This window comes from Acomys russatus, chromosome 23, assembly GCF_903995435.1.
Source record: "Acomys russatus chromosome 23, mAcoRus1.1, whole genome shotgun sequence".
Lineage (NCBI taxonomy): Eukaryota > Metazoa > Chordata > Mammalia > Rodentia > Muridae > Acomys > Acomys russatus.
The window spans coordinates 3,161,916-3,187,838 of record NC_067159.1 but is presented as its reverse complement, the minus strand read 5'-3'; the positions used below and the strand labels follow the sequence as shown (position 1 = coordinate 3,187,838).

The following is a 25,923-nucleotide window of genomic DNA, read 5'->3' as shown; positions in this document are numbered from 1 at the left end:
GCCTTTGCTTGGCTTGGGCCTGGAGCCCTGACTAGGGGAAACAAGGCAATGAAGAAAAGACAGACACACAGACACACATACAGAAAAGCTTGAGATCGGGTGGTCTGGACTCTTGTTTAGAGAAGCTGCCATGCCCTCCCACCCCTACCCCCACCCCTGAAACTCAATGTGTTTATTATATACAGTTGAACAGAAGGGAGGGTTGGGTTATTGCCTACAGATAATAAGGAGGCAGCTTTGGCCAATAGGGGACCAGTCTTCAAGCAGTAAATGTGGGACAAGAAAGCTATGGTGAACATTTTCTGGAACACTATAAACATCCCCAATTGGGCCAGAGGAAGGTGTTGCCACTCTCATGGGTCTGAGGCACTGAAGTCCTTGTCATGGCTGCACTCTTATCAACAGGACACGTTCGCTCGGGGCTTCCTCTGATCCACACACAGGGTCTCTGAACTTGGAGTTCATGGATTCAGCTAGGCTGGCCCTGCCAGTGAGCTCCAGGGATCTGTCCATCTCTGCCTTCCCAGGGCTGGGATCCTATACACATTTCTGTGTACCTGCCCTTTTGTGTGCGTGCTAGGGGTCATGCTTATGTACCAAGCACTTTATCATCTGAGCCAAGTCACATGCTTTTGGCCACAGAAAAACTAGTTTGTCCTTCTGAGCTTTCCAGAACCAATGTACTACAAGACTGATTTTTTGTCTGTCCACACAGATTGCCTTCCTGTGCCATCAGGCATCCTACCATGGGCCTTACCAAGCAGTACCTCCGCTATGTGCCTAGTGCTGTCTTTGGCTTGATTGGCAGCCAAAAAGGTAACATTGTTTTTGTGACACTTCGTGGTGAGAAAGGACGCTATGTGGCAGTACCCGCCTGCGAACACGTTTTTGTCTGGGACTTAAGGAAAGGCGAGAAGGTGAGTCGGACATGTGATGCTGCTTCTTGGAGAGATGAGATCACTTCCCTTTGCTTTTAGACAGCTGGCACCAGATTCTGCTCTGTTCTGCAAATCACAGCCTAACAGGAGCTTGCTCCTTAGATGCCTGTCTGTGTAAATGTCCACAGGTCACTGTAGCCGTTTGTTCCTACTTTTGGCTACCAGTTCTACTTTTCAAAAGTTCTGCTAGTTTTCAGAGCCAGTTATAAAGCCTTAGGGTTCAGAAAGGACTGTCGCACTGCTGTGTTGTGGAATCGTCTTCTTAAACACACTGGCAAGATCCAGCAGTCGCAGAGCTCCCCTTTGACTGTGACTGAAGCTGTTGCCTTTTGCTAATGAGCACATAGAGATTTGAATCATCCCTGTGTACGGGTGACTCCGGAGAGGTGGGATGATGTGGATATCTACATACGCGTTGCTACCCGGAGCCTCTTGGGATGAAACCACTCGTGCTGAAGTGCCATGAGTTTGAGTTTAAGCAAGGATGGGTTTATATCCCTTTATCAAACGTCACTAGGATAAAAGTTTGGTAACTTGTTTCGTTGCCTGGATAGCTTGCATGTACATACCAATGTCAGGGCTTGAGAGGAAATGGTTACCTTTGAGGGCCCATTGTCTTTGCTTGTAGAATTTTATCGTTGTGCGTCAGTGAGTGGAGGTTTGGGGTACTCGCTGTTAGCTGAGATCATCCCCACCCTGGTGGTGTCTTGATACTTGCCTCACTCTTCTGCATTGGTTTTTATTTTTATGATTTCAGATCCTTATCCTTCAGGGGCTGAAACAAGAAGTCACTTGCTTGTGTCCTTCCCCAGATGGGCTACATCTAGCTGTTGGCTATGAGGATGGAGCCATCCGAATCTTCAGCCTCCTCAGCGGTGAAGGAAACATAACCTTCAATGGACACAAAGCAGCTGTCACCAGCTTAAAGTACGATCAGCTAGGAGGCCGACTGGCTTCTGGGTCCAAGGTGAGCTTCAGACACGGGTGTCCAGAGTTGCCTTTTTATACTTACGTAGAAACAGGTTATTCACATAAATTGTTGTGTGAATCTGGATTCCCAGTGTTCACACTAGTAGTAGTAAAATTCTACATTTGGGAGAAATAGAGTAGGGAAGATGGGAGCATGTGAGGGGGGCCGTTCTGTTTGTTTCCTGTTATGTTCTCTGATAAAAGTCTGTAATGAAAGAATAAAACAGAGGTCTTCTGGAATCTGTCACTGTGGAAGAGAGGCCCCAAACTGTAAAACAAGCCAGGTTGGAAAGGCGGTGCTTTGCCAATGAGTATGTAAAATGAATATCTTTCCTGCGTTTTAGAAGTTAATGAGCTAAAGCCAGGCATTCTGGTGCACGCCTTTCATCCCAGCACTCAGGAGGCAGGGCACCTGCATATGTGTGTGAGTTAGGCCAGTCAGCCAGGCTGTGCCCTCCAAGAATACACAGTGAGTCCCTCTCGCAAAGAAAAAGCAAAGTAAAGAAAAAAAAGCATTGTTTTACCAGTACTGGAGAAGGAGCCTTAAGCTATTTGCAATTGTAACTACTGGGAGAAAAAAATTATTTTTCTTCGATACACTGGGTATATTAACCAGGCTTCAGGCAAGGCCCATGCTCAGGGGTAGTTCTGTAGATAGATGTAATGTCAGGATTGTTATAATGCTATGAATCTAAAACTGCAAAATCAACCATACCCTTTGAAGCAATAACATCAAACTAGTATTTATTTGGACTAAGAGAAAGGCACAAAGATTTATGCGTGTGGGTTTTCAGTTTTGCATATTTATACAATTGGAAATGACCTACATGTGTAAAATATACAACTTAAATTGTGATGCTAGAAATCAGAGTACAGCAGAATTAACTATCAAATGAATAACAAGACAGTTTCAACAAGCTAAGCACATAGCATGGACTGCTTTCCACTTTGTTTTGGTTGCTGTTCTGATGTGGAGTCTCAGTGGACTGTCCAGCTGGCCTCCCGAGTGGCCGGTGTTACAAGGCTTGCCTCCGTACCTAGAGGGCTCTGCTTTCTAGTGAGGGAATGGCCTGGACATCTCATGCATGTGCAACTAGAACAATGAGAAGCGATATCTCTGCCCATTATTCCTGGAGGAAAGGGCAGGCTGCTGTCAGACTCCTCTCCAAGTTGTACAGGAAGGCGTATTGCCTCTGTAGTGATTGAGGCCCACTGTTTGTCAGGCTGGGCCTTTGGTGGTTAGAAAAATGTTTTTTCTTGTGTCTTACTTTATCCCTCAAGGACACAGATGTCATTATTTGGGATGTGATCAATGAAAGTGGCCTCTACCGTCTAAAGGGACACAAGGATGCTGTCACACAAGCTCTGTTCCTCCGAGAAAGGAATCTGCTAGTGACAAGGTAAAGGCCTGAGCCTCGGGCTTTGAAGGGGAGCTGGCATCACGGCTTGCTGCTCGCCGCTCTGCTTGTGCTTGTGTGTGTTGGTGTGCTTCTCTCAGGCTGCCAGCTTCTCCCCTTTCCACCTGTCAGATGCTGGAGTTATGCAGTGAGTTGAGTTACAGCATATTGAAATTTCCTTTCTGATTCTCCTATAGAGTGACTGTTTATCTTCTAGATCCATAGAAGTCAGGAAAACAGAATGCCACGCTGTGTGTTTAGTACCCTGCCTTTTGAAGAAAATGTGCGTCATAGGCCTATTGACCCATTTGAAAATTGTGTTTTTTGTTATGTCAAACTGATCAAATACTATCCATTTCATATGGTTCAACCTAATGTGACCACTGTCTGTAAGGCATTCACTCAGGGAAGATTAAAATCAGAAGGTTTGTCAGGCAGTAATTCGAGGAGACATGGTAGTGGCTCAGGAAAGTTGGTTTCAGTTGACAAGGGGTAGAGAGACAACGTGTACTAGAGGAGTAAATAGGTTTTGAGAATGATGCAAGAAAAGCCTGGCTTTTATTCTGTGGAAAAAAACCTCATTCAGTAAACTCTAAAAATAAGTTACCTCCGCGACGTGTGGAGAGAAGCCAGCAGTGGGCACAGAGGCCGCATGAGGAGGATGCAGGTCAGAGGGCACCTCAGGGCTTCCAGGCGGGGGTCGAGAGCCGTGCTCTGGTGAGCACACAGTGGGTGTTTTCTGTGTGGAAAAGCAGATGACGTGGGTGACAAGGAGCTGGGAGGTCTGGCGTTCCCGTGTCGGGGAGCGTGTGTAGGAGTGAAGCTGGTTTTCATGGTGGAGCGGCCACACGGAGAACTGCTGCTCTGTGCGTAGCACAGCACTTGGGTAGAGTGGCTTCCAGCGTTACTGCTCTATTATTCTAAACTGGCACGTGACGTAATGGTTCTTCCTAGTGAGCTTCCTTTCCCGGTCTCTCCTTTAGCGGGAAGGATGCCCTGGTAAAGTGGTGGGACCTTGACAACCAGCACTGCTTCAGAACAATGGTCGGCCACCGCAGCGAGGTATGTGCTGGGCGTGGGCGCCGGAAGAGAGTGGTGGTTGGTCCTCCAGCTGTCCTGGTTCTTGATGCTGTCCGTACTGATCTGTGCCAGGTCTTGTGAGACAGTGGGGCTGGCTGGGAGGAAGTGGGGCCAGCCATTGGAACGGTGGCAGCCTCTGTGGTCCCATACACATTAGCCCTGGGTGGCATATACCCTTTGAGGTCATTTCATTAGACTTACCTATGACTGTTGTATTAGTAAGGATTCTGTAGGGGAACAGTACATACAGAGTGAGCCTGTGTGTATATATATATATATATATATATATATATATATATAGAAAGGGAGTTATTCATTTACAGGCTGTGGTCCTCCTTGCCCAACAATGGCTGTCTACCAGTGGAAGGTCCAAGAATCCCCTAGCTGTTCAGTCCAGCAAGCTGGGATGTCTCAGCTGGTCTCCATAGACACCGGGATCCTGAAGAAGTGGGCTCTAATGCCAGTGAAGAAATGGACTTGCTAGAGAGAGCCAGAGCCGGCAGGCACAGAGAGAGCTAGCTTCTTTCTTTCATTGTCTTTATGTAGGCTGCCAGCAGGAGGTGTGGCCAGATTAAATGTCTGTCCATCTTCCCACCTCAAAAGATCAGAATTGAAGGTGACATTTTCCCACCTCAAAGATCCAGATTAGAAGTGGGTCTTTCCACGTCAAATGATTTAGTTAAGAAAATATATCCCTCACAGGTATACCCAGTCATTTGAGTTTCAGTTAATCCCAGATGTAGTCAAATTGACTACCAAGAATAGCCATCACAACTGTAGAGATGTTTAATGATGCTATGTGTTCAGTGCTTTTCACAGTAAGATACATACAGCAAAAGGGTAGTTTTATGTTAACCTGGACAAGATTTATTCAGCCAAGTTCAGGGTCTATTGTACATATCTTTGCCTCCCTTTACATGTGGTATTTAAAAACATACTTGTAATAATGACAGGGAAAGTGGCTCTGTGAAAACTGACTGGCAACAGTATTGCATTGTCTCCACTGTTTAGTTCTTGGATGCTAACGGCTGAGAATCATGCAGTGGACATTAGTAAGGCTCCTTTTATTTGCCAGACCCAAGTATGGATGGTACTGAGCATTTGTGATGAGTAGCTATTATCTCAACCGTAAGAAAGTAGAAAAATCCTGAGTGGCACGCGAGGCCAGGCCCCTCTGGAAAGTGCTTCTTTCTGTTAGTGACTTTTGAAAGAATTGCCTTAATACACGTTTTTCATAGAATTGAAGTGCCAGAGAAACTTCATCAGAGTGAATGTACACATTTGTATTCTAGGTGTGGGGCTTGGTTCTGGTTTCAGAAGAAAAGCGACTAATCACTGGAGCTGCAGACAGTGAGCTGAGGGCCTGGGACATCGCCTATCTGCAGGAGGTAGTCACTGTGTTCAGATGTGGCCAAGCACATGCTTTCACAGTTCATCATCCTTTTGACTTAGAGTCAGATTTGTAACAGAGGGAGTTCTTACCTTGATGGCCTGCAACTTCTAAACCAAGACCTCACATTGTGCACTCAGTATCCTGGTTTATTTGCACTGGAAAGAGAAGATGCAGGCTTATAGCGTCTGGTGACAGTGTTGTTAGGTTGTGACCTTTTAGCCTTTTGTTCCTGGACCTTTGGGCATATGTGGGTGGTCTATAGAGGACTGTCCCTTCAAATAACATCTATGTAGGATCCATGCAGTTTTGTACACAGGTTGTTCAGTGAGTCTCTGTGTGTGTGTGTGTGTGTGTGTGTGTGTGTGTGTGTGTGTGTGTATAGGGTGATTGTAAACGTTTGTTTTAGCTGGAATACAAAGTACATAGCCATCTAGGCAGCAGCCATGTATAGTTAGACTGTAACACACCTCACACTGCCTCTGCCAGTAGCAATACCCATGGTATCCTTTCTCTCTAGAATGTCTTTTCTCCTACAAAGAGAAAATCTTGAAGTTAAGTAAGAGCTGAGCCATGATTTTTTCTGCTATTACCTACTCATATATAGTCCTCATATACAGTCCTCATATACAGTCCTCATATACAGTCCTCATATACAGTCCTCATATACAGTCCTCATATACAGTCCTCATATACAGTCCTCATATATAGTCCTCATATATAGTCCTCATATATAGTCCTCATATACAGTCCTCATATATAGTCCTCATATATAGTCCTCATATACAGTCCTCATATACAGTCCTCATATATAGTCTTCATATATAGTCCTCATATACAGTCCTCATATACAGTCCTCATATATAGTCCTCATATACAGTCCTCATATACAGTCCTCATATACAGTCCTCATATACAGTCCTCATATATAGTCCTCATATATAGTCCTCATATACAGTCCTCATATACAGTCCTCATATACAGTCCTCATATACAGTCCTCATATACAGTCCTCATATATAGTCCTCATATACAGTCCTCATATATAGTCCTCATATATAGTCCTCATATATAGTCCTCATATACAGTCCTCATATATAGTCCTCATATACAGTCCTCATATACAGTCCTCATATACAGTCCTCATATATAGTCCTCATATACAGTCCTCATATACAGTCCTCATATACAGTCCTCATATACAGTCCTCATATATAGTCCTCATATACAGTCCTCATATATAGTCCTCATATATAGTCCTCATATATAGTCCTCATATACAGTCCTCATATACAGTCCTCATATACAGTCCTCATATACAGTCCTCATATACAGTCCTCATATATAGTCCTCATATATAGTCCTCATATACAGTCCTCATATACAGTCCTCATATATAGTCCTCATATACAGTCCTCATATACAGTCCTCATATACAGTCCTCATATACAGTCCTCATATACAGTCCTCATGCTCTGGGAAGCCCATGAGACAGCATAATGAAGAGTGTTTTGCTGTATATAATGCCAGCTTCTAGTAAGTTCTGAAACTTGCCCTGACATTGAAGAAGTTTATCAGAGGTCACCAGTTAAGATGTAAATGGTTATAGGAGAAACTTCCAAGTCATTGGGGTTAAAAATCATCTCCTGAGACATTTTAACTTTTATTCTTCCATCTTTATAAAATAGGTTGATGACCCAGAAGAACCAGAGCCCAAGAAGATCAGAGAGTGTCCTGGAATACAGGCTGCACCTGAAGCGGAGGATGGCGCCCTTGAGGCGGACGAAGCGTCTGAAGATGTAATCTACTTTGTTCCTTCTGCTGGGCTGAGTAATGGGGCAGGGAAGAGCGGATTCTAGGATAAGCATCTCCAGTGATCATTTTAGGGAATGTTTTGCTCCTGCATTTATTAAACTTGAGTTTTTCAGAGGTTTACGAGAGCAGACGTTTAACCTCCACGTTCCCTTGCCTCCTCTGTAGCGCATCCTTTCCTGCAGAAAAGCTGGTTCCATAATGCGGGAAGGAAGGGATAGAGTTGTGAACCTCGCCGTGGACAAGACAGGCAGGATTCTTGCTTGCCATGTGAGTACAGGCTGAGAAGACAGTAAGACCATTCCTTTTCAATACTCAGTCTGTCATAATTCAGTGTGTCGGCGTGGACTTCCTCTTGATTGCGTTAGTATTTCAGAATAAGTTTAAGATCGAGTATTGCTCTTGCAAAGGCCTTGAGATTGGATCCCACTGTTCATGGTGGGTGTCCACAGCCACTTGTCACTCCCGTGTGAGGGGATCTGATTAGACATGCTTGGCCTCTGCAGGCGCGTGCACGCACACACACACATACACACACACACACACACAGACACACACACACACACTCTCTCTCTCTCTCTCTCTCTCTCTCTCTCACACACACACACACACACACACACACACACACACACACAGTACAATTTGGTGTATATTCCTATGGTCTGATGTCCTAGCACAACATTCATAACATCACGAAAGTAAGTCCATTCATTACTACTGACAACCATTTGTTATTTGCTGGCTTTTCCCATCAGTGTAAAGGTGGAGGCTCTGTTTGGCCATCACAGGGATGCTGAGCAGGAAGAAGGATTCCCTCTTTATAGACAGAACAACAGATCCAGAGAGATTGTTTCGTGGTAATCCCGCCAGGAAGGGAGGAGATATAATGTTGCTGTTTACTTCTTACCGACTTTAAGCCAAATTATAAGCTGCCTGACCTAGGCTCACATAGTCTGCTTCTTGCCTTCCCAGGGAACTGATTCTGTGCTAGAAGTGTTTTGTATCCTTTCAAAAGCAGAAGTTCAGAAGAAAATGGATAAGAAGCTGAAGAAAGCTAGAAAGAAAGCAAGGTTGGTGGTTTTGTTTTTTTTTTTAAGATAATTAATAACAAAACATCCTGGATAGCCATATATTACAGAAGAACTGTGACTTTTAAGGAAAACATTTACTTGGTTACCTATTACAGCTAAAAACTAGAGAATTTGTGGGGTGCCAGTACCACAAGCTTTGACTTTCTAAGTCTTACGTCTTATTCCAAACACATTTCTGACGCATACAGAAGCAGACTGCAGATCTTTAAAGCCAGGCACACTGGGACTGTGTCTGCCGGTGCTAGGGAATTAGAAACAGAAGACTTTGCAGCCTGCTGGCCAGCCAGGAGCTGAACCGGAGGGCTCCAGGTTTCTTAAGAGACGGTGAGAGGAGCGTGGCTGAGGAAGACAGGCATCCTACATGGGTGTCTGGCCTCTACACATAAACACACCAAAGGGAAAAAGAAAAAAGAAAAGAAAGAAACCCTTTAGTGGGTGATTTGTCAAATTTAAAAGTGAATTTTAAAGTCTTCTAATGGTAGCAGATGTTTTGAGATGTGTTCTGACTTACATGACCAGGTCACACTAACTACAGGTTAACTTGTTGAGAAAGCTCTGGACTCAGAGAAGCTCATCAGGAACACTTCATTGATTTGGATGACGTTTATTGCAGGAGATGTTACAGGGTTGTTGCATTCCAAACCTGTTTACTAAGGGTAACGCTTTCAATGGGCTTTACTCTGTTCAGTCAGTTTTCAGGGTAACCCTGGTGGCCAGGCAGCTCCCCCAGAATCACTCAACTTGTTCGTCCGAGGACCACAGTGTGCATGGTAAGAGTGAGGCTGACCCTGGAACAGCCGTAGCTTAGACTTGAGCTGTGCTTCCTTCTTAGACTGAACTCTGCCAACGGGGAGGAGGAGGACCCTGAAGCCAGTGTCTCAGTGACTGTGCAGGATGAGATCCATCGGGTGGCCAAGGTCAAGACTTCTGCCAAGATCAAGTAAGTGAAGACTGTGCTCCCAAGTATCCCTGGCACTGTCATGGCATCTGCCGACATGTGTGTGAATTACATTTGAGGGCGGTGATCATGTCACAAAGCCCACATATCCGTGTTTTTATTATTAACTTTATTGATCAGGCTGCCAGTTAAGGAAACTATATGATCTTTGTTTAAAAGTGTTTTAAATCATACACAGTACAACACAAAACAGAAACAAAATATGTCAAAACTAAGAGCTTGGTCACTGAGATGGTTTGAAAGGTGTAAACGAAGGTGCCCGCTGCCAATCCTGACAGCCTGACTTTGGCCCTTGGACCTATAAGGTAGAAGGAGAAAACTGACTCCTTCAGGTTGTCCTCTGACATCCACACTCATGCTGTGGTACACACATACACACACACACACGCACATGCACACAAACTCGCACACACTCACACTCCCACACCCACATTCACACACTCTCGCGCACACACACATTCACACTCTCTCACACACTTTCTCACACAGACACATACACTCTCTTTATCTCTCTTTCACACACACACACACTCTCACACACCCACGCACACTCATTCACTCACTCACACACACACACACTCAAATAAATCTAATGGAAACTGTTAAAGCCTGTGCTCCACTGTCGCTCAGTACCCAGCACAGCATTCTGTCTGACATTCTGTCTGCATGGGTACACTGTAGGTTAGAGCACCGCTAAGCTCCTCTTATAGACAACGTTGACACCATGAGCCAAGACAGTAGCTGGAATGTTGTGATGTCTTTCCCATGCAGATCCTTTGACCTGATTCATTCACCTCAAGGAGAGCTAAAGGCAGTCTTCCTGCTGCAGAACAACCTGGTGGAACTGTATTCACTCAATGCATCTTTGCCAGCCCCTCAGCCCGTGAGGACATGCAGGGTCACCATTGGAGGCCATCGCAGCGACGTGCGCACTCTGTCCTTCAGCTCGGATAACATAGCTGTGCTTTCAGCTGCAGCTGAGTCCATTAAGCTATGGAACAGGTATGTGAACTGATGTCTCCTATACCTCTCTCCAGTAAAACTGCCTCTTCTTTGAGGTATTTTTGGTGCTCTTCGTGATTGGCTCTTATCCTCAAAAACCTAAATACAATTCAGTCAGAAGATACAGTTGGTGCATTTTAGCCATTGGTCAGAAATGCTTAAGTCAGAATTTTGGTGTAGGGCTGGTGAGGCTGCTCAGCAGGTAAAGGTAAGTGCTGCAGAGGACCTGAGTTTGACCCTGGAACCCGCATAGTGCAAAGAGAGAGCTAACTCTTGTAAGTTGTCTTCTGTCCCGATATGGATATGTGCATACTCCTCCCCATGAATGAAATCAACAAATAAAATTTAAAAAATTAAGTTTGGGGTAAACTAAGCTTTTCCTTCACCTGGAGCTTCGGCTGCATGTGCCTAGAGGAAAGCACAGTCACTGCCCTTTGCATTCTAGTGTAATGCCGTCATAATCTACACTAACCCTCCTCATTGTTTTCTTTCCTTGGCTGTTTGACCACTTTCCTTTTCTCTCAGACCTCAAATAATTCAAATACTTTAAAGCTGGTGATGTTGCCTCCTACTTTACTGAAAAACTAAAACCATCCAGAACATTCTATGCGCTCTCATTATCTCTGCTATATCTGTAGTTAGCAATTCTGTATCCATGTAGAGTAAACAGGAAGTATGCAAGGCTGTAGCAGGTAAACAGTGGACTACGTTACAGAAATCTTATGTAATTGGACTACATTAAACATAACAATCAGTAATTATCAGTGTAATATACTACACACAATCACACTCACATGTGTTGTTCTTATATAAATATCATCTTAGTAGGTTTGCGTACATCAGTGTAACCAAAACATGCAAGTACACGCAATACACTACAGTGAAAAAAATCTCAGCTCCATTATTTTAATAGGACTGCCAATTATATGGTCTGTCGTTGGTCAGAATATTGCTAAGAAGTATGTGATACCATTTGCTGACTGAGTAAATGTTTACGGGCCTATTAAATGAATCTGTGGGCTGGAGAGAGAGGTCAGCAGTTGAAAACACTGGCTTCTCATCCAGAGGACCTGGGCTCAGTTCCTAGCACCCACAGGGCAGCTCACAACCATTTATTAAGTCCAATTCCAAGAGATCTGACACCCTCTGCTGGCACTACAGGCATATGGTACACAGATGTACATGCAGGCTAAATACCCATACACATAAAATAATTATAATAAAATTAATTGGTAAAGATATACCATTTCAACCTGAAACTCACTTTGCTTTCCTAGGCTGTAGAGACTGGGCCTTGTGAGCCTGGCTGACACTTTGCTTTATTCTGTTTTTTGTTAAAGTAGTTTTCCTCTCCAAAGAAATCCAACTTTGGTCCATAACATTTTGCTCCTTAACTAAGATGAGTGTGGGTCGACCTCTGTGTGGCTCGGTGCATTGCCCTCTGAGGTGGGGAATAGGTTCCTGAAGCGTGCACTCCATGCCTCTCCTTTCTCGTAGGTCTACTCTGCAGTGCATCCGCACGATGCCGTGTGAATACGCTCTCTGCTCCTTCTTCGTTCCTGGGGATAGGCAGGTGGTCATAGGAACAAAGGTAAAGCGGGGCCTTTTCTACTCAGCCCCTCAAAAGATGCTTGAGAAACTGGATTTTTAGAGCATATTGGTAATTAATATATTAGAGGTAGATAATAGTTTATTGACTTTTTTGGTGTTTAGAAAGTTTTATAGTTTAAAAAACCAATCAAACCATATGTTAAATTACAAAGAGGGACATTAATTAAAGTCAATACTGAGGTAACTGCCATCAGCATTTTATGATTATCCTTACATGCATTTTATAAACATGTAATTATGTTTAATTGACAGTAAGATATATTAGTATTGAATAAGAAAACATTACCAGGGTTGACAGAGCATGGTAATATGAAGCCAGGCGGGCCAGGTCTTCAGTCTTAGACTCTCCTAAGTTTGGTGACAGCCATGAACAGACACAGATTTGGATTCAGATTGTCACTCAAACCTCTTAGAGAATGCTGCTTCACCTGCGTAGCCATGGCAACAGCCCCATCTGAATACTCCGCCACTTAGTGCCTTTGCAACCTTTGCAAAACTGCTTTAGTTCTGTTAGACTTGCTTTTCTCAGAGTGCACAATAAACCAGGACAGTCACAGCGAAAACAACTAGTGAGAATAAAATGGAATGGGTTTATGGGGTATGTATTTGTCTTGAGACAGGGAATTTCTTTATAGCCCAGGCTGCCTCCCAAGTGTTGTGACTACTCATGTGTCACTATGCTCAGTTGTGGGGTGTTTTGCAAGTGTGTGTCATCTTCATCCCTTGACAAATATGCATCCATTTTATTAGAAAACCAACATGCCACAGTGGCTGTTTCTTGCCCAGCAAGAAGTATAAAATGTTGAAAAGAGTTTCAGGTCCTGTTGGAAATAGCATATCAATTGAAAGTTTCATTCATATTTCACCTACCCTTCAAGTGTCCATGGGCTGTTTGTTGTTGAGAAGGTGTTTTGTGTTTTACTTGGAGGATTGCTTGTAAGGCTAATGTGCGGATTCTGGCCTGGACGGTGCAGGGCTGTTAGCACATGAGTCTTTTGATCCTCATGACATCTCTCAGATGTCCGTTTTATAAAAACAAATTCCTAGAGATGAATTTTGTAACAGTCACAGAGTTGGGAGGAGGCTGGCTTTGGACTTTGGTCCCCTTGCTTCCACTGCCATGCTGTGTAGAAGCTTGTGGAGTTAGTAGGCTTTTGCCTGTGTTTGTTAAATGCTGACCACAGGGGCATGACATATACAGACATCTAGGCAAGAGTCATGGGCAAAGTTTTCACTGTCCATGTATTCCAGGAACAAGAAACTAAAACCAAAGGGGGAAAGTTAATATATAATCACTTACAGACTCAAGTGGTCCACTTAATGCATAGATGAAACTTTAAAGGCTAGTAAGTTTCCATTTGAATTGTTTGGATTTGTGGATGGCTGTGGTATTTCCCTTTTGAAGTTGTAGAATTGGTGAAAGCAGTAGAGTCAGGAGCTACAAGGTTGCTCTTTCCATGGCTAATTAAGAAGGCAGTCTCGGAGGCAGAGGCAGGCGGATCACAGTGAGTTCGAGGCCAACCTGGTCTACAAAGTGAGTCCAGGGACAGTCAAGGCTACACAGAGAAACCCTGTCTCAAAAAACCAAAAAAACAAAACAAAAAGAAAGCAGTCTAGCTAAGGTTAAATACAAGTTTCAGAGGGGAGCAGTGCGCCTTCATATAAGGAGTTCAGACAGTATTTAAACAGGATCCATTTCCTGAGCAGTTGACCCACATTGTTGCCTTTCTAACTGTGTCCATGAACCATGAAGTCTGTAGATGTGCTCCTTACTGCTCTGTCCACTTTCCTAGACAGGGAATCTGCAGCTCTATGACCTGGCCTCCGGTAGTCTCCTGGAGACAATAGCTGCCCATGATGGAGCTTTGTGGTCCATGTCGCTTTCTCCAGATCAGGTAACTGCACTGGGCTTTATAGCTCTGGGCTTCAGCACTCTGGCTGTATTGTCCAGTCCTGCCAAGGTTAGTTGCCTAGGAAAGGCTTCTTTTGTGGTTGCATTAAAGAAAGCTCCCCTGTGTGTCTGGTCTTTAGATTTCCCAGAGGTATCATCTCACAAACCTGTAATATGAGAGTAGCTGCCCTTGCAGAACTGAGTCCAGTTTTGTTGTTGTTGTTGTTTTGTTTTTGTTTTTTTTAAATATCTATTTCTTTAATGTGAATCAATGTTTTGTCTGTCTGTCTGTCTATGTGAGGGTGTACCCCCTGGAACTGGAGCTACTGACAAGTGCAAGCCACCATGTGTGTGCTTGGAATTGAACCTAGCTCCTCTGGAAGAGCTGCCAGTGCTCTTAACCAGGGAGCCATCTCTCCAGTACCAGTATGGCTTATTTTTAAATGGTGGTTTGTGGTACTTACAGAGGATAACAGTTTCTTAGCACATTGCCAAGGGTGAAGTACACTTTTCTGTTCCCCCTTTAGTCCAATGGTGACTAGGGACACTCTTTAGCAAATATATGGCCTCATGACTCATTAATAAGTGCTCGCCTTCATAGTGCCCCATCTGCTGGAGAACATCAGACTGATCCTGATGGAGACACTGCTGTGACATTTGAGTTTAGTGTTTTGTTTTTATTTTATTTTGACAGTGTTTTGGTTTTTATCCAAATATTCTCAATGATAGCAATCTTTTATTCACCTGGGAGAGGGATATGTATGGAAAAACTACAGAGTTTAGAATATAAAATACATGTGGATCTTTTGCTATGAGATAGGGCTGAAGAGACTGCAGCTGATTTTTCTTGATTTGGAAAACAACCATTGCAAAGGTGTTTGAAGCAGGCATGCTGCAGGTGAACACTAGAAACAATTTGTTATTAAACTTATCTTACTGATGTGTAGCAAGTTTGACTTCTGCCCTCTTAGGTGAAATTGAAGAAAGAGGAGGGAGGGAAGAGAGAGGGGGAGGGAGGGAGACCTGAGAGGAGGGAGGGAGGAACTCCATCCTATTCCCTAAAGACTCTCCGTAATGATGCTAATAAGAAATGACCTAGGGCATGTGTGAGCGAGTCTGTCAGTGTTAGTCTGTGCTGGCATTCTCAAATGCCATCTGTGGCAGTGCAAGTAGTACTGAGGGGTAGCCATATTTTTCTTAATTCTTGGCATACGCCATTAAGTAAAAAGAATTTTAGACTATTTTGATGTGTGTACTTAGCAAAGTTTTTGTGCTAAAATAGTTCTTTTTTTAAAAAATTTTTATTTTTTTATTAATTTATTCTTGTTACATCTCAATGTTTGTCCCATCCCTTGTATCCTCCCATTCTCCCCCCCCCCCATTTTCCCATTATTCCCCTCCCCTATGACTGTTCCTGAGGGGGATTACCTCCCCCTGTATATGCTCATAGGGTATCAAGTCTCTTGGCAACCTGCTGTCCTTCCTCTGAGTGCCACCAGGTCTCCTCCTCCAGGGGACATGGTCAAATGTGAGGCACCAGAGTACGTGAGAAAGTCATATCCCACTCTCCACTCAACTGTGGAGAATGTTCTGAACATTGGCTAGATCTGGGTAGGGGCTTAAAGTTTACCGCCTGTATTGTCCTTGGCTGGTGCCTTAGTTTGAGCGGGACCCCTGGGCCCAAATCTGCCTATCATAATGTTCTACTTGTAGGTTTCTAGGACCCTCTGGATCCTTCTACTTTGCTATTCTCCCATGCTTCTCTCATTTAGCTAAAATAGTTCTTACAGAAGTGTCATTTCATTTTCAGCGTGGCTTTGTGACAGGCGGTGCTGATAAAGCAGTCAAGTTCTGGGATTTCGAGTTGGTGACGGATAACAATAGTAGCCAGAAGAGGTGAGCCGGCGTTTGTGTGCACGTTTAGAGTGGAGTTGAGAGCTGCTGGCTCGTGTGCCGCTCTGCGCATGTTTGGAACTGTGCCTGTGGACTTCTCACGTGTTATTTTTTTCTTGATGCTGTAGGCTTTCTGTGAAGCAGACTCGAACTTTGCAGCTGGATGAGGATGTCCTGTGTGTCAGTTACTCTCCCAATCAAAAGCTGCTGGCTGTGTCTTTGCTGGACTGCACTGTGAAGATATTCTATGTGGACACTTTAAAGGCATGATGGTTTGGGCTGGGACTATTCTTTCTGTATGACCTCTAAAATTTGGGATGATCCCATGTTTTTATTGTCTTTTATTTTGTTATATTTTATATTTTATCTCTTAGAAGCCTGTTCTTTTCTAATGAGAGACAGAGAGTAGATCAGGACGGTAGGGGAGGTAAGGAAGAAGTAGGATGATTAGGGGAAGAGGAAGCCGTAATCAGGATGTATTGTGTGAGAAAAGACTGTTTTCAATAGAAGGAAAAAAGAATTGGGATGATGCCCAGCAATAGTATATTTTAAAAATATGTTATCAAAATGCTATGTCCTAGAGATATGTGTCACCGGACTCAGCAATTTTATTTCTGCTCAAAAGATGTGTGGTAGACCTCTCTGTCCTGCCATAGCCAGTAGCTTTAAAGGTACTGCTAGGTCCAGGCGACTGGGTGCTGTACTGGAAGTCTCAGGACTACGTAGGGCCTCAGGATAATGTGAAAGAACTGTCCCAGGGAGTCTGTCTGGGCCAGACTCTGAGGCATAGGTTTTGGGGAGCCCTAGCTTCCTTCACTGGGCTTCAGTGTTGTTGGCAAGTACATGTAGGGTCTGCATAGTGGACACAAGCCATCTTAGCAAACAGCCCAGAAATGTGTTTAGTGGTATAAATTTATATTTAGCTCCAGATTGTAGTTTGTAGAGAAATATAACATATTTCTATTTCTTTTTCATGTTCAGTTTTTTCTCTCACTGTATGGACACAAACTGCCTGTTATATGCATGGACATCTCCCACGTACGTAAAGTTGCCTCTCAGAGTGAGACACTTTTCTCAGTTCGTGCTGTGCTACTTGAGTGTTCAGCGCCTACATCGCTCTGTTTACCTCAGCTTCCTCCAAAAGGTCACACGCCTGTATTACAGTCACAGCACAATCCTTCTGATGTCTCACAAATACTGCCTGCGTCCTTCTAACTGCCCGTTTCGGCTGTGCAAGATTGCTGCCCTACATTCCATAATTGGTAGAGCATCTTAAAAGTCATGGCTTTCCAAAGGCACCCTTGGTGTAGGATAAGGCAGGCGGTGGTTTGAATATTGTAGTATTTTGCTTTGTATGAATACTCTCGGTCTTGGGAGTCAGTTTTTTCCATTGTCTCATTATGACTAAAACTGTATATTTGAAGTGTCTCCTTTGTACCAAAAGAGAGCGAGCGACATCCTTGTAGTAACAGCCATTTGAACCATTTGAGGGAATAGTGATGGGGCGTAGATACAAGGGTAGGTCATAAACCTTCATTTTCTCCTTAATTTTCCCACTCTCCCCACAACTCCCATTCTAGAGATCAGAATAATCCTTTTCTTATGTAACTGAGTAAACAGATCACCTAACATTAAGGCACAGCCCTGTGGCATTCTCCTATGGAAGGTCAGAGTTCATGCTTACACTTTGCAAGCTTTAACAAGCTTGTAAGTCCAAGCCCAGGTATTTTGGGTAGAGATGGTTTTTTTTCCCCCTATTTTAATAGTTTTAAAGCAATGAGTTTAATTGAACACTAATATTTGTTTCTGTGCCATAGGATGGAGCACTAATAGCAACTGGCTCTGCTGATAGAAATGTGAAAATCTGGGGTCTGGACTTTGGGGACTGCCACAGGTCTCTCTTTGCACATGACGACAGGTGGGTAGAGCCTTCTGAAAGGATCTACTTACTGTTCTCATTGCCAGCTAGTGTAAGAGTGCTCTAGCTTACTGACCCGGAGCTTCTGGTCTCCCCTCCACTCTTAGTGTGATGTACCTACGCTTCGTACCTAAGTCTCACCTCTTCTTCACCGCTGGGAAGGACCACAGGATCAAGCAGTGGGATGCAGACAAGTTTGAACACATTCAGACGCTGGAGGTAACCCCTTGCCTGCTTTGCTTGATCTGTACTTGCTCGTTAGGGTTCCCGTTGCTGTGAAGAGACACTGGGACCACGGCAGCTCTTGCAAAGGACAACATTGAGTTAGGGCTGGCTTACAGTTAGAGGTGTAGTCATGGTGAGAAGCATGGTGGTGTGTAGGCAGACGTGGAGCTGAGAGTTCATGTCTGCATCCGCAGGCAACAGGAAAAGAACTGAGAGCCACTGGGCCTGGTTTGAACTTCTAGACCCCAAGCCCCACCCCCTAGTTGACACGCGTCCTCCAGTAAGGCTACACCTACTCTAAGAAGGCCACACCTCCTAATACTGCCGTCCCCTATGCATCGATGGGGACCATTTTTATTCTAGCCTCCACAGTACTTGGAGAGCTTCCTTTAAGAATATTCACCTTGCCCACTAGCATAAGTAGGTAGTAACGATGAATGAGTTAGACTTCCCTGCGTCATTTTGTTTTCCTTTGTCCAGGGACACCACCAGGAAATATGGTGTTTGGCTGTGAGCCCCAGTGGAGACTACGTTGTATCAGCATCTCATGACAAGTCGCTGAGACTCTGGGAGAGAACAAGAGAGCCTCTTATTCTTGAGGAAGAAAGGGAGATGGTAAGACCTTTAGGTTTGCTTTCACGTCTGCTCCTGCTCAAGTTTTCTGTCCAGTGCTCCCAACTTACACAGGAGGTGCTTCCAAGACCAGTGTCACCTGTCCTAGCCCGACACAGGGGCCACTGGCACTGTGATGCTTTGAAAGCAGCCCTCCCGCTGCCCCGTTAGCTCTGTGATAACTCCTGTGTGTCTGTCTCTTGGCAGCAAAGGGAAGCAGAGTATGAGGAGAGTGTGGCCAAAGAAGACCAGCCAGCAGTAAGTGATGCGGGAATGGGGGTGGGTGGAGGTGGGGGTGGAGGTCAGGCTGGGTGGGGGGTGGGGGGGGCTTGGTACAGGGATACGGGAGTTCCATAATGTCAGGCACTTGTATGGGAGAGGATTGAGAGTAGATGCCAGAGGCGTTGCTGTCTAATGTGAGGTCCTACGTAGCATCTTATTTAGTTATGTAGCTAGTTCTGTGCCTAGCTTAGTATGTGGATTCTTGTTATTATGGCTCTTTCTTTTTCAATGAAACTTTATAAGGAATTATATTTATTTAGCAGGACAAACATTTTATAAACATTTGCAGGATAATGCTCATGATGATACAATAAAACATTTGCTATTGTACCTATCCTCAATGGGAGATAGTGACTGGTGTTTTTATAAGTTGATACCCATTTTGTTCAGGATCTCTTATGTCTGGCAGGTTCCAGGGGAGACTCAAGGTGATAACTACTTCACTGGGAAGAAAACGATCGAAACAGTCAAAGCAGTAAGTTGGCTGATGCTGCATCATTTGTATTGGGATTCTGACTTGTTAGTAAAGCCTTAGCCTGTGTCAGCCACACAGTCCTGTGTGGCACAAAAGTTGATGCACTCCAGGAGCTGGTCATCCGTCGCCTTTGTCTGATGCCCTTGGACTTGCTTCTTATTTAAGTGAGGGAAGCTCATCTCCTTGGTGTTCCCAGCAGCTGCCCTATTGTGTCCCTATACGGCCTCATCTGAGTCCGTGGTGTCTTGTCTCTTTTTTACAAATTAGAAATAAGAAAAAAAGATATGGACAACTGTAAATGCTGCATTGCACTCTAACTGCCATGTCTTTATTAAGCTGATTTGGGCTCTCATTGTCTCATTTCTGTGTCTTGGGTTGATGGGTGTGTCCTGGGATGCTCTCTTCCTTTGTTGTCATCTGTGTAGGCTGAGAGAATCATGGAGGCCATCGAGCTGTACCGAGAAGAAACTGCAAAAATGAAAGAACACAGAGCCATTTGTAAAGCAGCAGGGAAAGAGGTGAGCCGGTCTATCAAGTTACACACTGGGGAGCCTTTACACAAACACTTCCTAAGGAAACTGTCCCAGACTTGAGTTAGATAAGGACAGGTGATAAGGGCAGTACATGCTTGTGAGGCAAGTATTAAAAGAAGTTGCAGAACTGGCAGGGAAAAGGCGTCTTTTAATGACTTGGCTTAATAACTTCTTCACAGGTTCCTCTTCCTGTCAACCCCATCCTGATGGCTCATGGCAACATTTCCGTGAGTAGGATGTCTGTTTCTCCTTGTTGGTTCAAGGGTTAACTTCAGAGGCAGAGGGAGGAGGAAACATTGTGATTTGGGGGTAGGTGCCCTGGAAAGTCCTTTGTCTCCAAAAGTGTTTCCTGAATCTCAAAGGGCTATTGGGGAAACTCCCAGGGAAGCATCTGGGTGAGACCAGCCTGGTCTTGCCCCTTCTGTGCCTCCTTGTGTTCCGCCTCTGGAGAGGTGTTCATTCACATGGCTCTCATACACATCTTGGGAGAAACTACTGACAAAACCCATTGTGAAGAAGGGAGGAGATGTCCGGGAGAATGTGTTTATCTAGGATTATTTGCATGTCCCATTCATTACAGTAATCTCAGAATATCTTCACCGTATAGATATGAAACAGCCCCAGCTCACAAGGAAGTGTAGTCGATGAAGGATTTAGCTAGGCTTAGGTTTCAGATTAAGCTAAGTACAAACCCGCACAGCCCTGCCATCCTAGACCTCTTTTCTCCAGGGGGCTGGACTAAGACTAGACTCTGGCGGGAAGCACACAAGAACCTCACTAATGCTGCTCTCCTTCCTTTGTAGCCCTCAGCATATGTGTTAGAGACCTTTAAAGGGATCAGGTCCAGGTAAGTCCTCATGCACTATTGTAACATGCCAAGGCAACAGGTATTAAATGTTCAAGTGTGAAACAGAAGTTGGAATTGATAGTTATTTTTCTTTAAATTTTAAATGTCAAAATTTTGGTGGGAAACAATTAATTATAATACATTTTTGAAGTATAAGAAAATAGTAGTCTCCCGAAGTATGAAGGTTATTTGAAAGAACAAGTGATAAAGGTAATAAAATAGTAAACACTTCAATCAAATACCAGCCTGGAAGCTGTTTTGCTGTATGTTTTGTTCTACTTATTTTGTGTGTACACAATAGGAACCGTATGTTTTAAGTACTACACACTAATTGGGCCACTCAAGCTCCGGAGCGTCACTGTAGAGGTTTGCATCTTCCTCCTTTTCACATAGGCCATGAGCATTTGCTCACGTTATTGATATTTTTCAAAAACACGTCAGATTGTTGAGCAACTCCTGTGGTGCAAGCAATTACTATTGTTTGCTGCATTTTTTATTTTTGCAATTATCAGTAATGCCTCAACAAACAAGTTTATAAGGACTCAGGTGCTTATTGAATATTTTATAATATATTTATATATATTAAATGTTACAGTCGGCCTATCTTTGTATTCTGTTATATTCTGGCTGGTTCTTACAGTGTGATGGTGTGCATGTAACCCTTACAAAAGCGGACAGGGAGCTTGATAATGGAGGCACAGTAATACATTCCAAGGTGGGAGGGTTCGGTTCTTAAGGGTTAGAATTCTTAAACTAAGGAAGAAAGTTCTGATCCAAACTGAGATCCTCTTGCAAGTTCTCACTGGAACTGATGGCCTGACACTGGGTCTAGTTTTAGATGAAGCAAAACGCTGAAAGATGAGTGTGGGCACCACTCTTCACCCAGTCGTCACTAGAGACTCACGCCTTGAAGTACAGACACACACACACTCTGCATCCACACACACACAGCCTGTATATGCATGCAAGCTCACACACTGTACACACACAGCCTGTATATGCAGGCAAGCTCACACACCCTGTACACACACAGCCTGTATATGCATGCAAGCTCACACACCCTGTACACACACAGCCTGTATATGCAGGCAAGCTCACACACACTGTACACACACAGCCTGTATATGCAGGCAAGCTCACACACCCTGTACACACACAGCCTGTATATGCAGGCAAGCTCACACACACTGTACACACACAGCCTGTATATGCATGCAAGCTCACACACTGTACACACACAGCCTGTATATGCAGGCAAGCTCACACACCCTGTACACACACAGCCTGTATATGCAGGCAAGCTCACACACTGTACACACACAGCCTGTATATGCAGGCAAGCTCACACACTGTACACACACAGCCTGTATATGCATGCAAACTCACACACCCTGTACACACACAGCCTGTATATGCAGGCAAGCTCACACACTGTACACACACAGCCTGTATATGCAGGCAAGCTCACACACCCTGTACACACACAGCCTGTATATGCATGCAAACTCACACACACTGTACACACACAGCCTGTATATGCATGCAAGCTCACACACTGTACACACACAGCCTGTATATGCATGCAAGCTCACACACCCTGTACACACACAGCCTGTATATGCAGGCAAGCTCACACACCCTGTACACACACAGCCTGTATATGCAGGCAAGCTCACACACCCTGTACACACACAGCCTGTATATGCAGGCAAGCTCACACACCCTGTACACACACAGCCTGTATATGCATGCAAGCTCACACACCCTGTACACACACAGCCTGTATATGCAGGCAAGCTCACACACTGTACACACACAGCCTGTATATGCAGGCAAGCTCACACACTGTACACACACAGCCTGTATATGCATGCAAACTCACACACCCTGTACACACACAGCCTGTATATGCAGGCAAACTCACACACCCTGTACACACACAGCCTGTATATGCATGCAAACTCACACACCCTGTACACACACAGCCTGTATATGCATGCAAACTCACACACACTGTACACACACAGCCTGTATATGCAGGCAAGCTCACACACTGTACACACACAGCCTGTATATGCATGCAAGCTCACACACTGTACACACACAGCCTGTATATGCAGGCAAGCTCACACACCCTGTACACACACAGCCTGTATATGCATGCAAGCTCACACACCCTGTACACACACAGCCTGTATATGCAGGCAAGCTCACACACCCTGTACACACACAGCCTGTATATGCATGCAAGCTCACACACCCTGTACACACACAGCCTGTATATGCATGCAAACTCACACACACTGTACACACACAGCCTGTATATGCATGCAAGCTCACACACTGTACACACACAGCCTGTATATGCAGGCAAGCTCACACACCCTGTACACACACAGCCTGTATATGCAGGCAAGCTCACACACTGTACACACACAGCCTGTATATGCAGGCAAGCTCACACACCCTGTACACACACAGCCTGTATATGCAGGCAAGCTCACACACCCTGTACACACACAGCCTGTATATGCAGGCAAACTCACACACCCTGTACACACACAGCCTGTATATGCAGGCAAGCTCACACACCCTGTACACACACAGCCTGTATATGCAGGCAAACTCACACACCCTGTACACACACAGCCTGTATATGCAGGCAAACTCACACACACTGTACACACACAGCCTGTATATGCAGGCAAGCTCACACACCCTGTACACACACAGCCTGTATATGCATGCAAACTCACACACACTGTACACACACAGCCTGTATATGCATGCAAACTCACACACCCTGTACACACACAGCCTGTATATGCAGGCAAGCTCACACACTGTACACACACAGAACACAACATTATAGGATGACAGTATGCTTGCATGCATTTTTATGGTGAGAGAAGCATCATAAAGATGGAATAAATGGAATTTTCAGTAAGGCTCAGTGAAGGGTGTTTATCTGCAACACTTAAGATTTTCCTCATTATGCCAGCGATAGAAATACTCTCTAAACAGATGATGTTAAGTATAAAAGACATTTCGGAGAATCATATTGAGTGTAAGTGAATATTTAGCTATGAACTGACAGTCTTCTCACATATAAAATCAGGAAGACAATAAAGGGAAAGATGGAGTAATTGGTAGCATTAGGGAGCATGACACTGTTTCTCCTCCTCAGTGAACTAGAAGAGGCTCTGCTTGTGCTGCCATTCTCTTATGTCCCAGACGTTCTTAAACTGTTCAATGAATTCATCCAGATGGGCTCTGATGTCGAACTTCTGTGCCGATGCCTCTTTTTCCTCCTCAGGTAAGGTGTTCTGACAGATGCTGCCTCTTCAGCCAGATGACTCCAACTCTGGCCTAGCCGAAGCCAGCATTGTTTGAGGATTAACATTTTCTGTGTCATTTTTTGAGACTATTACAAAATAGCCCTTACCTTTGGATGGTCATTCTTGTGGACTGACCCTGATGACCCACTTTTAAAAGACACATGTGTTGGTGAGACTGTAAGCTGTAGCTCAGGAAGCAGGCTAAGGCGATGCTAGGCAGACTGTCCACCAGTCAGTTCACTCCATTTCTTTTGCTTTTAAACTTGCTAAGTGTTAAGCTGATCAGCTTTATTTTAAAAAAAAACCAGTTAATCTCTGTAGGTGTCTACAGGCACAAATGGAAGTGGAGGGGACGTGGGAAGGGAAACTGAGGAACATCCAAGCAGCTAAACAGATATTTGGTGAAGTGACTAAGTATTTGGTGACTTGGCCTTGTTTTGAGACAGGCTTTTACTGTCATTCCCTGCCTGCCGTGCAGCATCTCTGGAGAGCAGGCTGGCCGCAGACTTGCCTGCCTGTTTCTGAAGGCTAGGATTTCACATGCGTTCCACCACAGCTGGCCTTACTTGGTTTTTTTGAGACAGGATTTAATTATAGCCCAGGCTGGCCTTGTATAGCCTGGGCTGGCCAAATTAATATCAGTCTTGCTTAGTGACAGGATTAGAGTGATGAGCCTCGTACTTGGCTTTTCGCATGGGTGCTGGGGATAAACCCCGGGTCCTCCTGCTTGTGTGGTGAGCACCATAATGACTCAGTGGCCTCCCCGTTCCCATGTAGGCAGCGTTGTTGACGTCCTGTCTCTAGTGCTTCCCATTGTCACTGTCTCTCTGGCCCTGTGGTAGATTGCTGACGGTCTCCAGGTCTAGCGTAGCATTTTTCAATCATGAAACAAAATGGTGGGAAACTTAGGTGACTTGTTTTGTTGGTGGTTTGCTTTGTTGTGTGTTCTAGTCTCATAATGGTGAACTAGATCACTCTCTTGTCCTCTGTTCACTGTTCCTTCGGGGGACATATAGAGCAGACCCTCTCTTTGCAGCATGACTCCTTTCTTTTAGGATTCACTTTGGCCAGATCACCAACAACCAGATGCTTGTGCCCGTGATAGAGAAACTGAAGGAAACAACTATTTCAAAAGTCAGGCAAGTCCAGGTAAGTGCGTGTTGCACATATGTGCCTAAAGGTACCGTGTGCTCGACAAAGCCAGACATAAACCTATACTTGGGGAAACTTTCTGTTGGCATCAGCACAAAGAAAGGAAGGAGACAGGACAGCACCCACTCAGGCTGCTGCGTTGACTGAAATGAAAAGAACTCCGTTTACTTCTTGTGTTCTGCCCTAGGATGTTATTGGCTTCAACATGGCAGGTCTCGAATATCTCAAGAGAGAGTGTGAAGCCAAGAGTGAAGTTATGTTTTTCGCTGACGCTACTAGTCACTTGGAAGAGAAGAAGAGAAAACGAAAAAACAGGAGGAAGATGGTTTTAACACTGACTTAGCCCTGGAAGGCCGTGTCTTTTCCTGCTTCCCCTCACAGGAATGTGTAGACTAAGCTATAGCGAGTTGGCATCATCTTAAAAATACCGAAAAAGAAGATCATGTTGTTGATCTTGGGGTACGGCATTAGTCTTAGCCTCGGCTGAGGAAATGCAACATGGCTGTGAG

The 25,923-nt window shown here is 44.6% G+C and overlaps 1 protein-coding gene across 1 annotated transcript; it reads left to right on the top strand.

The window, feature by feature from the left end:
- The first annotated feature begins 702 nt into the window (after positions 1–702).
- On the top strand, positions 703–25,923 carry Wdr3 (WD repeat domain 3). Its single transcript, XM_051165607.1, has 26 exons — positions 703–917; positions 1,696–1,905; positions 3,189–3,307; positions 4,288–4,366; positions 5,677–5,772; positions 7,463–7,573; positions 7,755–7,856; positions 8,559–8,656; positions 9,510–9,617; positions 10,407–10,637; positions 12,135–12,228; positions 14,042–14,143; positions 15,950–16,035; positions 16,161–16,296; positions 17,014–17,070; positions 17,850–17,950; positions 18,058–18,169; positions 18,656–18,790; positions 18,995–19,045; positions 19,479–19,544; positions 19,970–20,062; positions 20,257–20,304; positions 20,881–20,924; positions 24,112–24,240; positions 25,318–25,411; positions 25,602–25,923. The coding sequence occupies exons 1-26, from the start codon at positions 747–749 to the stop codon at positions 25,755–25,757; spliced, it is 2,829 nt and encodes a 942-aa protein (XP_051021564.1). The 5' UTR covers positions 703–746; the 3' UTR covers positions 25,758–25,923.